The sequence below is a fragment of the Ictalurus furcatus genome, chromosome 3 (assembly GCF_023375685.1).
Source record: "Ictalurus furcatus strain D&B chromosome 3, Billie_1.0, whole genome shotgun sequence".
NCBI classification, from domain to species: Eukaryota; Metazoa; Chordata; class Actinopteri; order Siluriformes; family Ictaluridae; genus Ictalurus; species Ictalurus furcatus.
This window is the reverse complement of record NC_071257.1, coordinates 23,989,775-24,005,594: the sequence shown is the minus strand read 5'-3', so window position 1 is coordinate 24,005,594 and position 15,820 is coordinate 23,989,775. Positions and strand designations below refer to the sequence as shown.

At 39.5% G+C, this 15,820-nt stretch overlaps 1 protein-coding gene across 1 annotated transcript in view; it reads right to left on the bottom strand.

The window, feature by feature from the left end:
- Nucleotides 1-15,820, bottom strand: part of ptk7b (protein tyrosine kinase 7b) — a 125,317-nt gene that overhangs the window by 23,722 nt on the left and 85,775 nt on the right. Inside the window, exon 2 of the mRNA XM_053621652.1 lies at nt 13,856-14,152. Within this exon, the coding sequence (XP_053477627.1) occupies nt 13,856-14,152 (297 nt within the window). The remainder of the gene's footprint in view (nt 1-13,855; nt 14,153-15,820) is intronic.

The window sequence follows — 15,820 nt, the reverse complement described above, 5'->3', positions numbered from 1 at the left end:
GTTACAGCAACTTGAACAAGAAAGAAAGTATTACACAAAAAGGAAAAGCATTACACAAATAAGAATAGTATTACATACACAAAAAAAGCAGAAATACAAGGGTCCTTTGGGAATGCAAATTCAGGGATATAAAAGTTGCAAAAATATGAGGAAAAAATGCAATATGTCTTTTTTTCCCCCAAGATAATTGATGAGAATGTTGAGTATTAGCTGGGACACACCTAAACACCATTATGTTCAGAAACAGAAGCAAAACCCCTTTAACCCATCAATAGACTTCTAATCCTTTAGATCTTTCTGCCTTCTGCATTTTCCTCATGAAATTTCTGTACAGTATACTGAACCCAAGCAAAAATGTACCCGACAGATTATTAAGGAACGCTTTACTTATTAAGGAATAATTATTAGCTGGCTTTTAGAGCACTCTGGCAACACTGCACATATAGCATTAGAGTAATGCACTAGGTTGTTTATGCAGCCGTACAGAGATTGCGTGCAAATGCCTCTCCATCCCTCATCATCTCCTCGAAAAGCACAGAGCTGTGAGGCAACTCTCAGTATTGTGAGTCTCTGTTTAGAGTTTCTCTGTTTGTTTGACCTAGATGTAATTGTGCATGTGTATGTGTGTATGGGGGTTAAATCCAGCGTGAACACTTGAGCTGTCCACTTTCAATGCTCCTGGGCTGTACAGATTTATTGTACATAAAATATGCAAAGAATGAGCTACTGTAAAAAGGAGGCACACACACACACACACACACACACACATACACACACATATATATACAGGGCACAGGGTTGTCACATTACATTAATTCACAGTCTAGCCTGTCCACCGCAACCCTTAGGGGGATTATGGGTAACCGTCAAAAGCAGTATAGAGAGGCGTGATGCATATGGCTGCTTCATAGAGATGAGCTTTACAGGCTTAGAGGTGACAGACTTTCATCCATTCTGTATTTCCTAAGAAACTGTGGAAATGAGGATATCATTTTGAGGTTCAATTACACATACTCCTTACGCACACATAAAAACTGGAGAGAAACATTCCACAGCCAGTCATTTGAAACCGTGAGCAGCAGGGAAAATGCCTCATCTGTTTGATGGAGGATGCACAGAGTGAAGTATAAAAAAAGAGATAGAACAAATACATAATACACTGAAAAAAATATAATGCATAAACCATTTCTTATTGTGCACACTGTAACCAGACATTAGTGCCTTTGTACTTCTGTGCCTGCTTCATCTCCAGCATCTGAATACTAACTTGCTTTCTTTTCCATTATAACCTCATAACTCTAAAGGTGCTCATAAGCCTCTCATCTGTACTGTAGCATTATCTTGGCAGGTTCCTGCTAGCTGCTTTTGGGATTATGGAAAATTAATGGATCCCCAAAATCCAGGAACACGTACTGTAAGTATGTTACCTTCACCATGATGGTATGCATTGCTATGGAAATTAGTTTCAGCTGTAATTTTGGATAGATTTAATAATAGCCTCAAGTTAGTGGAAGAGGAGAGGAAAAGAGAGAAGAGAAAGGAAGGGAAGGGAAGGGAAGACAAGGAGAGAGGAGAGGAGAGGAGAACACATGAGAAAAGGAAAAAAGGGGAGAGGAAATGAGAGGAGATGAGAAAAGAATAGAGGAAGGCAGAGGAAAGGAGAAGTGAAGAGAGGAGGGGAGCGGAGAGAGGAGAGGAGAGCGGAGGAGAGAGGAGAGGAGAGGAGAGTGGAGGAGAGAGGATTGGAGATAGGAGCAGAGGAGAGAGGAGGAGAGAGGGGAGAGGAGGAGAGAGGGGAGAGGAGAGGAGAGAGGAGGGGAGGGGAGAGGAGGAGAGAGGGGAGAGGAGAGGAGGAGAAAGGGGAGAGGAGAGGAGAGCGGAGAGGAGGAGAGAGGGGAGAGGAGAGGGGAGCGGAGAGGGGAGAGGAGAGGAGGAGAGAGGGGAGAGGAGAGAGGAGGGGAGAGGAGAGGAGAGAGGAGAGGAGGAGAGAGGAGAGAGGAGAGGAGAGAGGAGAGGGGAGGGGAGAGGAGGAGAGAGGAGAGAGGAGAGGAGAGGAGAGAGGAGGAGAGGAGAGGAGGAGAGAGGAGAGAGGAGAGGAGAGGGGAGAGGAGAGAGGAGGAGAGAGGAGAGAAGAGTGGAGAGGAGAGAGGAGAGGAGAGGAGAGAGGAGGGGAGGGGAGAGGAGGAGAGGAGGAGAGAGGAGAGGAGAGAGGAGAGAGGAGGGGAGAGGAGAGTGGAGGTTGGTTGACTGCTGTATAAAACTGGTATGACACCCTGGGTAATTTAATTAGACGTGTGTGAACAATACTGTGACTGAATAAAGAGGTGCTTAGTCCTAAAAGGGGGCTGCTTTTGTTTATAAAAACCCTGACATGTCAGAGCTAACCGAGTGTGACAGCAGCGGAGGAGGAGTAATGAAAAAGAAAGGGATGGGGAGAAGGAGAGGAAGAACGTGAGAAGTAAAGGGTGATGGAGCATGAGGAATGCATTATAGGTGATTTCAGATTACAGAGATAAAGATGGTAAAGGGTAAAGAAAACAGACCGTTCTCTAGACTTTTGGCATTTTAGTCAACCTGATGGGAGATTTGTAATAAATGTGATGATGTCTAGCTCAGATTTAAACCCTGAAAAAGTCAACAAAATGCATCTTTACCATTTACATCTTAAACGGCATACCCACCATTTATTCTTAGCATAATGCTACTGAGCATGTGTGCAGGTGTGTGTAGATATGACATGGTGACAGTACGCACTGTAAATAAAGAGAAAAGGACAGATTAATGGAGCCGGAGAAACAGACACATCGACAGTGAGACTGAGAGTCTTAAGGGGACATCATCCATCACTTGACAACACATCACTCCCACTGCATGAACTGGAAATGGCAGCACATCAAGAAGTGTGAAAGTAAACACTGGAGCAAAGAAGAAACGTCTTTATTCTGAAACTTTAAAATACAACAGCCTATTTGTTTTAAACGATTGCATCATAACTGCACTTTAAAGTGTGTCATATTTCTACACTAGGGCTGGGCTATATGATCATATGACAGCTTAATATATTGTGATATATTAACATTATGAGACATTTGCTTCTGTATATTGTTGATATAATAAGGTTTCAGTGGTTCTATAAGTACACAACTGTTACTCATAGTACCAATTTGAGAATTTGAAAAATTTTATCCTCTCCCTCAGAATTTGCATGAGAAGCAACACCACCAGCACGCATCGCTAATACATGGATATTATCCACTCCCCTTTTTCCCCTCTCCCAATCTTTGCAATATAATCTTATGATAGAAGTTGTTCTAGACATAATAGACACATTGTCTGACTTACATTTTCCCATTTTGCAAAAATGTCTTCGTTTGTATTCTGAATTTTTGCTAGAAGAGCTTGGCAGCCATGGAGTACTTCTCAAAACACAACCCTCACAGAGCGAGCATTGGCAGTGTGATTCCTGCCCCCAATGGGCTTCTATTAGCATTTGATCCAGTTCCTATTTTTGACCAGTATGTGCAATAATAATAACTCTATGGAAGCTAAATGCACTTCCACATGATTGCACAACATCTAGAAAAGTCAGCAAATCAAATCAATGGAACTGCTAATATCTGTCAAACAGCAACAGTCTTAAACGTCATATAATTAGTAGTTCTTCCGAATGTAAAATGATACAACACATCAGACAGAAAGTAATCTGCAGATCTATCTAATTAAAAAAAGTGCTATTTATATGCTACAAAGTGTTTTGGAATGACATTTTAACAGAGTTGAACTGGTCTGGGTTCTGTGGGTGAATAATCCAGCAATGAAAAGCGCTCATGACATATTTGCCCAATTTGCCTAATATATGAGCAGTTGGATTATGTTCATCGAATAATTCAAGCGTAATTATGTATATGGCACATCTAAAAGTTGTCCACTCCACATGCTGAAGTGTCCTTGGGCAAGACACTGAATCCCAAGTTGCTCCCGATGGCAAGTTAGCACCTTGCATGGCAGCTCTGCTACCATTGGTGTGTGAGTATGTGTGTGTGTATGGGTGAATGAGACACAGTGTAAAGTGCTTTGAAGAACCGCTAAGGTTAAAAAAAAGTGCGATATAAGTGCAGACCAGACCATTTTAAAAGAGGCTGCACAAAAAAAAAAATTCAATGTCAAACAGAAATTAAATAAAAATTAAATGAATAAACTGATGAATGAATGACGCAATTAAAAGGAATAAAAAAAAAACCCCACACAACAGATAATAAGACAGGACAAAATATAAGACTCGATAATAGAGACCTTAAATAAAACATTTTTTACATTTTTTTTTGCTGTGGTCATGATGGGGTCAGGAGGAGAAATGTTTTCTTTACTTGGCTGCAAAAAGCTCTATGCAACCGGGTCTTCCACAAACAGGAGAGAAATACACTGTGTAAAAAAGTGTGTACGGTATATGCATATGGAGCAGGGCAGAGACAATGCTGATCTCTGGTGTGTGTGTGTGTGTGTGTGTGTGTGTGTCTGTGTGTCTGTCTGTCTACAGAGTACCGTTCAAACGTTTTAGGCCCCCCATTATTTTTTAGTACAAACTTTGTTATAGATTTATATTTCATGACTTCTACAATATTGAGTCAGTAACATTTATTATTTTTTATTTATTTGGACTCATATACATGGAGTCAAAAACCATTTAGATTTCAAACATTAGCAGCATATCCCGTAAGACAGTGGTTTTCAAAGTGGGGGCCGCGGATTCCTTGGGTGCCGCCAGGGGGCGCCCGGGGGGCCTCAACAATTTGGTGTGAAAAATAAATAAATAGATGATTTTCTCTTTCTCACGCTCAGACAACCACACACACACACACACACACACACACACACACATACACACACAATCAATTCCTAATCTAATGTAATGTAAAGATGCAAGATGTAATTATTAATTAAAAAAAAAGTGGATATATTCAGAAGTCTGTATTTTTAATGTGTTTTAAAGACATCTTGCAAATGGGGGGCCTCGGTCAAATGTTAATGCCATTTGGGGGGCCTTGCCCTGGAAAAGTTTGGGAACCCCTGCCGTAAGAGACCACTGTTCAGACAAAAAAACATGATGAAGGCTAATAAAGCTACCTAGGGCTGTTTTTTTTTTTTTTTTACAATTATCTTTTATACTGAATGACATTTTAATCATTTCAGTGTGTCAATAATGTGTAAAAAAAAAAAGTTTTTTTTAATAATGTATAGAAAATGTATAGACATTCTAAAGGATAGTATAAAGCCATGAAATTAATTCATATTACTTTCTTTTTCACATTTGAAACACAAACTTTCAAGTACCACAGGAAGGAAGGAAGGATGGAAGGATGGACGGACGGACGGACGGATCCGGGATCCATTTCTGTCAGCCAAGAACAGGAATCAGAGTCTACAGTGGGCACAGGTTCACCAAAACCAAACAGTTGAAGATTGGAAAAAAGAGTAGGCGACAAGGTCTGTGCGTGTGTGTGTGTGTGTGTGTGTGTGTGTGTGTGTGTGTGTGTGTGTTGCACTCCAGTTTTTCCATTTCATCCTTCCCAAAGTGGGTCTAGTTGCATGTATAATAACAAATATGTATTATTAGACACTCAAGGGGATTTCTACAAATACAAAAAGTTCACATCTCCATTACACATCTCCATTTATTTCAGATTACCTGTGAAAACCCCAGACGAAGAAATACACACAAACACAAGCATCAGCTCGATTAAATTACAGATCCTCTTGGTTATCCGAGTCTTCGACAAATTCTCCTTTTCCTTTTCATATACACTACTGAATGTAGCAAATATTTTTCTGCTCCATCACACACTCCCACACTGAAAAACACTTTCTAATTCCATCAGGAGGAATGCAAACCACACACTGGACACATCAGTGTGTAAGATTCATTTACACAGTGTGTGTGAGGCAGGACCAAATCCTGTTGAATCAATAGGGTTTAGCAAGAAATGAGCGGTATGAGGTGTAAGCTGCCTGCTGGAGACTTACTGTCGCGTAGCATAGATACAAGGCATATCAACCTGTAAAAACCTCTACGAGGTAAATATATAGTACATATAAAGCGACTGACAAAAAGGTTTACACTGTCATTCAGTTAGAGCAGTGGTTCTCAATGGGGGGGGGGGGGGGTGTTCCCTCTCCCTCTGTATTTTCTTTTTGCTGGGGAGAAGTGGAGTTTAGTTGCCTTTTATCTAACTGTCAGTGCAGACCAGTGTTGCCAACTTAGAGACTTTTCAGACCCCTTTAGAGACTTTTTGGACAAACCTTAGCAACATTCCAAATGTCTCCAGTACTGTCCTGCAAGTGCAAGGTCTTGCTTTCCCGCTGTACTCTCACCTCTCTCTGCATCTGCTCTGTTCAGTGAGTGGCTGAGAGCCGGAGATTTAACAATGTCATGGAAAATGAGACGCGCCCTTCGTCCCAATTTACATCATTCTTATGCGAATGTTTTTAGAACACAAGACGAATGGAATGCAACATGTCTTACATGTAAAATAGTCCACGTTACTGCAGCCTAGTTCTCTTGCTCAAAGTAGTTATAGTGTTCAGAAACATTTTTGATAAAAAATGTTCCATACCTGTCTGTTATATAGTTTTATAAAAGTCATTAAAAAAATGAAAAGTTATGAAAAGTAATTAAGAAAAAGTACAAAAACACAAAAGCAAAAAAATCTATCTATCTATCTATCAAAACAGATGATAGATTATGTTATAGATAGATAGATTTTTTTTATAGAATAGATAATCATTATACCTGGTCCCCTCCAATATGTGGGGGGGCTTGGGGGGCATGCCACATGATAGGGGAGGCTTGGAGGGGCTTTAGTTTTTAGTTACAAAAGGTTGAGAACTAAAGCTACAGTACTGAACTTTTGCCTCTCTATCGCCATCTCTGTTTCAAGAGATGCGGAGATTTTTTCTTTCTTTCCGTGGGTTGTGCTTCGGCACTGCTCCTCTAAGTGGATGAATCTGAAGGTTGAGGTATACTTATCACAGTTGCCAAGTCTACTTATAACACGCGACTTTGGGCTTCTTTTTTTTCTGAAGTCGCTTGAATAAATCACAGGTCGTGGGTTGCGCATTTTTATTTATTTTTTTTTCTTTTTAGGAAAATCTGACTATATATACTAATAGCAGTTATGGTTTTAATGTTTTAATAATCTCCTTTTCCATCTCTCCAATCACATTCTGCTCGCAGGTGATCAGAGATGAGTGGATAGTGCCTGTCTTCCCTATAAGCTTTGTTGCTGTTTGATGATATTTTTTATTAAATAAATTCCGTTTTTGCTTTTCAAACTGCAAGTGGTTTCATTTGAACATGTTGCAGGCTCATTTATTGAGTCTGTTTACATTCAGGCCGTAACAGGCCATAATAATACTGGGCTTGTTTTTGAAACTGCAGTTGCTTATTTGTTTCGCGAGACTTAGCAACACTGAGGTATTTGTATTTGGTGTATATTAGGTCCAATTCTTGACAACGGAGCTGGCGGCGGATTCAGATTTCTTGGAGTAGAGGTGTTCTCTCTCTCTCTCTCTCTCACCACACTGACCATAGCAAAACAAACAAAAAACATAGGACATTCGATACCTAGCTGAATCAAGCGAACAAGTGTGTTAATGTTAGCTAGCCACTGAAATGTCTTTCCTGTTCAGCAGAGAACAGCAGAGAAAAGCCATCTCTGTGTCAGTCTTGTCGTCATGTCTCAAAAGCCATGCCGATCTTTACTCTCATTTTCGCACGGGCTCTGTCGCGTTCCCTATTTGACTGAAGGCTCTCTGGAGTTAGAAGTTTCTTGGTTTTAACAACAGCTGATTCCCCAGATTTCAACGATGACTGCATTTAGAAAGATCCAGATTAAAAGCAGCCATCTAGATGACAAGTTTAAATTCTAAGCAACGGTTGTTTTAAAAACAAGCTACAAACTCCACCATCCTCAGCACCCACACGTAATATAATAGCCGGCTCTTCTTCTTTCTGTTTATGGACGTGATGTAACCACGCAAAGGCGAACAACGTCAACTGACGTTTTCTGCGAAATCCGACCCGGCGGCTCAATTTATAATTAAAAAAAGCTTACCGCTGCAAATACGAGTAAAGTAAGATACAGTTTTGAACACTGATTTTTTTTTTACAAACTTTCTCAATAATTGATTTTTGTTCCTTTTTAACCAAAAAGTGTCCGTACTGCAGCTTTAAAATAAAAGAATGATGCTGTCCAAGACTGAAAACAGACGGAAAATGGAAATAGTATTTTAAACAAATGTATTTGTTTGTAATGGAGACATCTTACAACATGATTTGTCTACCTAGGAATTTCTTTTTAATTATTATTATTATTATTTTTTTTACAATTAACTGTTATATTGAATGACATCTGAATCATTTCAGTGTCCGTCAATCATGTGTAAAAAAATTTTTTTTAAATAATGTATAGAAAACATTCCAATGGACAGTATAAAGCCATGAAATTAATTCATATTACTTTCTTTCATACTACTTTTTTTTTTAAATATTTTTTTTTTTCATATTTGAAACATATCCTCAAACTAATCAGCCTAATACATGTTCTACTTGGTTTATAAATCATGGTGTAGTGCTGCTGGAAGTATTTCTTGTACATAAACCTCAAGCTGACATTTGCACTTATGAGCAGTTGTCACTGAAAAATTATCAAGCAGACTTTGAAAAGAAATGCATTTGCTTCATTTGTTTCGCTTTAGTGTTTACTGATTGCACTAAATCCATACTTAGATGTTCTTGTTCACACAAGCTCTTTGATTTCTCTCTTTCGGATGTCATTTTATCTACAAGGTGCACACCAGTCTGAGCTGGACTTCCTCATTTCCATTTCGGTCCCTCTCAGTAAGCTGGGCCTTTGGTGTTTAGCAGTGTGTTTTGTCTCATGAATACAAGTGAAACTGCCATCTTGTTTGTGTTTAGTATACGTTGCGACAGAGGTATGAGCTCTCAGTGCATTATGGGTATTCTGTTCTTCATTTTCAATCAGCCTGTGCCTGTAGGCATTTTAGCTTATTATTAGGGAAACTCCTAATGCTGGTGTGTGTGTTTTTTCTATTCTGTGTTTTACTGTTTCAAACAGTCAAGCTTTGTACAACGAAGAGACATAAATCTGTTTTCTATACACACTCGACAAGCATGTCTACTTGAACATAGACTCTGTTAGTGTGTGTGTGTGTGTGTGTGCTGATAGAGTGCTGTCTCTTGTTAAGAGTGGGTGCCTAAGCCCTTTCAGCTCAGAAGCTAGCTCTCTCTCACACACGGACACATACACCTGTTGGTTTGACTAAAGGGCCATATGATTACTCCGGACCCTTTTATGTCCCCGGAAAAAAAACCCCAAAAAACAAATGTTTTCATAAGAACTGATACATTACAAGCTCTTCTCTTGTGCCCAAGGATCATCACATCTCCTTTAAACATTTACTCAGGCTCAACTGCTATTTGTCTGTGGTGGAGTACGTTTTTATTACAACTATAAATCACAATTAATTGCCTGAGACAGAGCTCTGACTGTTCCTTCAGGTCAGTTGTGCTGCTCCAAAAACAAAAAGTGCCGGGAAAGCAAGTACCCTTCATTAATGAGACCTCAGCCTGGTGTCCAATGCCAAACCCTGCTCATGGACTGAGTTCAGAGAGGATGCGTTTAACTGCAGCCTCAAACGGATGGAGTACAGACGCTCACTGTTCTGCTCACTTTCCACTTTCTGTCTTCATAGTGCTACGCTTGAGCCAAGTGACGCTGCTATCAGTGCTCTCCAGTGTACTCAATCCATCGGACATGAACAAGTTGCCTATGCCAAGATGATGCCAGATAAAAAAGCATGCTGTGGCTGCGTTAATATATAATAATAAAACACGTGTCAAGTTTGTCTCATAATTCTCTTCTGCATTTTTCTTCTGTTATACCATAGTGCATAGTGTACACCTGGTAAGTGCATTAAGAGCTGGAAGAGAGAGAAAAAATAGACCTCCTGAGATCCCTGAGGACTTGTCTGAGAAACACTGAATATTAAAGACAATATATTGAATGCAATATCAAATGAAGATACAGTTGAATCTAGCCTAGGTTATTCAAATTCTGTCCTTTCTGAGTGTATGTTCCTTCACCATGTGTATAAAAACACTTAGAGTAAGCTTACAGGTACCAGGTTTGGGCTATATAACCAAAACATAATCTACTGCCCCATTGTGGACTAACTCATGTAGTCCAGAAAGCCATGTAGCTCATAGCCACATAGTAACAGAAGTCTCACTTATAAACCCTGCCATGCATTACATTCCCTTCGAGAGTCTACCACGGCTCGACTTGACCCAATATCCCTTAAGGTACAAAGAAGACATGCATCAAGCCTCATCTCTGTCCTGACAACCAGGTGGTGGAACGAACTTCTCCTGGCTGGCTGAACAACTAATTCATTTTTTTCTAATGCAGGGGTGTTAAAATCATTTTAGGTAACGTCCTATTTTACATACTCCAGTATTAAGTGGAGCTGGACCCAATAAATTATTTCACTAGACCAACAATTTCTCTCAAATGTGCTATATATTCATATATATATATATATATATATATATATATATATATATACAGTGCCTTGAATAAGTGTTCACCCCATTCAACTTTTCAACATTTTGTAGTGTTATTTCAAATCTGGATTATATGCCTTGAAAGACGGCCAAATATTGAAGTCGGGGGAAAAAATCGATATAGTTTGTAAGATGCGATTGAATAAGTATTTGTATCTCTGCTGCTGCGAACCCCATAATTTCGTATTTTTGGAAAGAGAGATGATTACAGCGTAACATGTTTACCTTGCTAATAAAGAATTACTTATCATTAGCACAATTTGTCAGGAGCTGAGTTTATTGTCCAGCTCTAGTCTGCCCCCTAGTGGAATAAGTGACTAGCTCTTATCTTTTAAAAACAGGCCACAAGAAATTTTTTAATTTAAGACACGGATTCTAAATTCATTCTGTGGGCTGGATTAGTACCTTTATCGGGAGGGTCTTGGGCTATGCCTTTCACCCCCCCCCCCCCCCCGCCCCCACCTACTCTAAGGTTTTAGCTTGAGAGTATTCTTAGATCCAGACCTAATTAAACTACCATCAGGATATGTTTTTGATGGAGACTTCAGAGCACTTCTGTAAGTCGCTCTCGACACGGGTGTCTGCTGTAGGTGTACATGTAAATGCAATATTACAAAAAGGCATGAAACAGACTTTGTAGTCCCTCCACCATCTTTCACTCCTAACAATGCATTATTTCACATAATCCCTAAACCTACCTGATGTAAATGATGAATTTAGCATTTTTAACATCATAGACCTACACATGAAACAGTACAGAAACTCAAAGTGGGAAACAAAACCGTTGTCTTTGGCTCTTGTTGAACTGCCTGACTGTTTCTGGACCAAGATCTAAAGAGATCTACTAAAAGTCAATACTAAACATTATCCCTCTCTCTGGCTCTCTTTCTTAAGGGCCGAGAGCGAAAAAACAACAACAACGTAACATTTCTCACAAGATCCAGTGTTTCTCAACCAACACATTAACGTGTCAAATCAATCCAGCAGGAGGGGGAAAGAAAGAGTGGTGTCTGTCCATGGAAAAACAAGGCTGTTATTTAGGACGAGTGGAACAGAGAGCTTTGGTTTTAGTCACGTGTGAAACATAAGTGGGATCTGATGTTTCTGATTACACGAAAAACCAAAACGAAGCCTCTGAGCAGAAAGTGATTTTGAAAAGGTACAATGGTTTGGAGAACGAAGACCACGTGAAATCCAATGTAAAAGCAAAAGCACTGATCATGTGGCCTCGAATAATTACATGGCTGCAAGCAAAATTCCCATCCATGGTAATTCCAAACACAAAGGATTTTTCAGAGGACAGAGAGAGGCACTCTGTTACACAAAGCAAAGAAATGAGAAAAGGAGATGGGTGGTACAACGAGTCAATTTTTAAAATGTTGTGAGAGTACATGTAATATTATATGAGGGAAGCACTGAGGTGTAGAAAAGATGTACAAAAGCAAGCCACTGGTTTGAAAAAGATTATCTCCACTTAATTCTCAGATACAAACTAGATCCTGTATCTGCACCTTAGGCCAGGGAGAAGCTTCTACACTGCACACAACTCTTATACAAACCAGCCTTTTGTTCCAATAATGTTTTCAACATGTCCCCATCGATTTTCCCTGACAACTCACAACTTGTGTATCATCCATATCATAAAAGAGATCACTTGTGGCACACAAGGAAAAGGATTTGCCTTTAGGAGGAAATACATGAAACACATTAAAGTGTTTCTATTATGGTTTTTCAAATATTACCTTTCATGTAGTTTGTTATAGAACTATTTGTGAATGTAAAAACAACTGCAAAGTGTCAAAAATCTAAGCACACGACAAACGGAGTTATTGACTCCCAAAGGAATGAAGCGATTCTGAGCAGCTGAAACGAGTCGTTAGTAATTCCAGACTTACTTCCTGTACTAACCTATGTAGGTTTGGAACAAAAAACCTTGCCGCTGGTCTTCACTGGCTGCTCGCTGACAGCGGTAGATCAATCACAACAGACTGGGGACACATCTGACCAATTAGAACAGAGTATTCTCTCTGAAAGGCGGAGCTTAGAATGAATCCTTTAGAACGGATCATTTAGCGAGTCGTTTGTGACACTGGGGGAAAAAAGGCAATTCTGCAATTTAAATTATGAGCACATTAAAGTGTTTTTTGACCTTGGATGCATGTAAATCTATTGTATGAGACCTTTAAAAAAAAATTAGGCACATTTCAAAACCATAATAGGTGAGCTTTAAAGTCATACGGGCTTGCTAACTAACTAACTACATAACTAGCTTGCCAAAGGTGATAACTAGCTAGTTGGGTAATCTGAAAATATACATTTATAACAAATGTTTAAATATTGAAGCTTTAAAATTGATTATATATTTAATGTATGGTATGGCTGTTAACATTTGTAAGCAGCTTAGCCACGGGGTCCACCATTTTTAAATTTTGTTACAGTGGTGGAAATGACAACTCACCATTATCAAAGTTCATATATTTTTGAGTTTTGATAGTCATTCGCCTATTTAGCCGGTCACTTGAACTGAATCCAAACCTCAGTAGCTCATATACAAGTAGGCAGCACGTAATGTTCAATTAAGTGCAATGATCTTTTTTATTTATTTATTTTTTTTAAAAATGTGCTGATACACGTGTATGTGAGTGGAAATATTGGGAATAAAACAGCCAAAATATTATTGTACATGATTGATATTTACATCCATCCGTCCATTTTCCATAACTCTTATCCTACACACGGTCATGGGGGAGCCTGGAGCCTATCCCTGGGAACTTGGGGAATAAGGTGGGGGACACCCTGGACAGGGTGCCAGCCCATCGCAGGGCACATTCACACACTACAGACAATTCAAAAATGCCAATCAGCCTACAACACATGTCTTTGGATTGGGGGAGGAAACCATAGTTCCTGGAGGAAACCCCTGAAGCATGGGGAGAACAAGCAAGCTCTGCACACACAGCGCGGAGGCGGGAATCGAACCCCCAACCCTGGAGGTTTGAGGTAAATGTGCTATCCACTAAGCCACCACGCCTCCATGCCTAATACTGAGGGGGTCCATGGAATTCTTAAACGGGTCCCTGACTGCAAAACGTTTGAGAATATCACCTGAACTAATATAAGATAGCAAGCAGGAGTTCCCTAAACATAGATGGGGAAGGAAATCCAGCAAGGGCATTTTAGAAACATTGTGCAGGACAGATCTAATTCACTTACACTTGATGTTGAAGGAGGCGTTGGTGGATGTGGCCACCTCCCCAGAGGTCAAGCTTGTGGCCACACATTGGAAGTTGCCTGTGTCGAGATGGCGATCCACTGCAGTAAATTTGAGGCTTCCGTCCTCTATGAATCGCCGCTCTGAGCCCTGCACAGGCTGGCCGTCCTGCAGCCACGAGTATCGCACGCCAGCCGCTTCACTGACCTCACAGCGCAGCATGGCACTGCGACCATGCAGCGCATCCTGAGACTGGGGCTCTTTGGAAAAGTGCAGAGATAAAGACTGCACACACAGCACTGTGAAAGACAGTAGAGAGAGAGAGAGAGAGAGAGCGAGAGAGAGAGAGAAAACAAGAGAGTGATTTATGGATATTTATAGCCTTGTTCAAACACACACACTCATGTACATACATGCACTCATAAGGGCTACTGCTAATTACAGGTTGCACAATTTAACACTCAATTTGATTTATACAATCAAACTTACTTTGCAAACCGAACAATCTGTTCTTTTGTGGCAAAGATTAGGGAAGTAATAGTATAATAACACAGAGCAAGACGTTTTTGAAAGAAGCATTTGAAGACGCAGCTCATGTTTCAGAGCATGTTTCTTTCCTCTGCTTTCCGCACACTTCAGTAAGAATTACACTCAGAGCCTGTCAAATCTGCTTCCTAACCTAGTGAATATTCCAGGCCTTACACACTTACACACCAAAATCAAAATCTTACTCTAGAAACCAATAGAAGCATTTTTGCCATCCTTTACCTAAGGGTGGTGACTACATAACACCTGCATAAACCCTTCGTGACAACTGACATACACCCATATAAACATTTATAAAAAGGCTTATTCAAACAGGCATCAGCTGCCTTAAAGGCTGTTTTCATACGCTTTAATGTCAAGGTGGCAATCAAGTGACAGATTTTCATTATATAAGGTTGTGTTAACATCATTTCTGGGCTGATAAATATCGGAGTTTACACTGTAGCTCAGTATACATGATGTCACATAAGGATTTCAAGATTTACTCAAGATTTAATTTAGGGTCAGAAAATACACGTATCTAATCACAGTGTCATTAAATTCATATAAACCATATAAACCATATAAATAGCACATTTTAAAATGTATTTTATTTATGAACCAGTGTAATTACTTTCACCTTCACTATATAACAGTGTTAGCCAACAGATTTTCACCTTAATGTGAACACCAAGTGCTACGTTCAGGAGACACTGCAGATTACATTATAGATATGCTCACCTTTGTTCAGTTTTCCCCCTCTTTAACATGACTTTAATGTACCAGTTATACACTGAGCTATAAAGTCAGTTGTCATGCAATTCTAACAAGTCAGCTTGATGAGCTTGATAGACTTATGAAGGAACAAAAGTCTGCCTCTTGACTCAGGTGTCATGTCAACGTGACGTCAGAATTAATAGAAAGTTTCTGGCAGTACACTGGCGACTTATCGGACATTTTCAGTCAATTAATTATTTTATCGCTGGTAGAAGATTAATCAGGACACTGTTGGGTTTCTGTGTGTAGAGTATCATGACTCTGTGTTTAGCTGCTTGTGAGCATGGCGATGGGAAAAGAGATGGGTGTGAACCCCCTGCTGGGTAAACAATTCACACATCTCCACAACAACACTGGTACAGAGATAAAAATGGACAGTACAACTAAAGCTTTATATATATATATATATATATATATATATATATATATATATATATATATATGTATATATATGTATATATATATATATATATATATATATATATATATATATATATATATTAAAACACTGTATACAACTGCCACAATAAAACTACTGCATTTAAACCTAGTAGGGTAGATTAAAAGAGTGTCTATTTTCATATGTCATTAACCACTAATGTGGAGTGTGACATCACAAATAATTCAATGCTGAACACAGGCACCACAAAACAGTTGGAAATTCC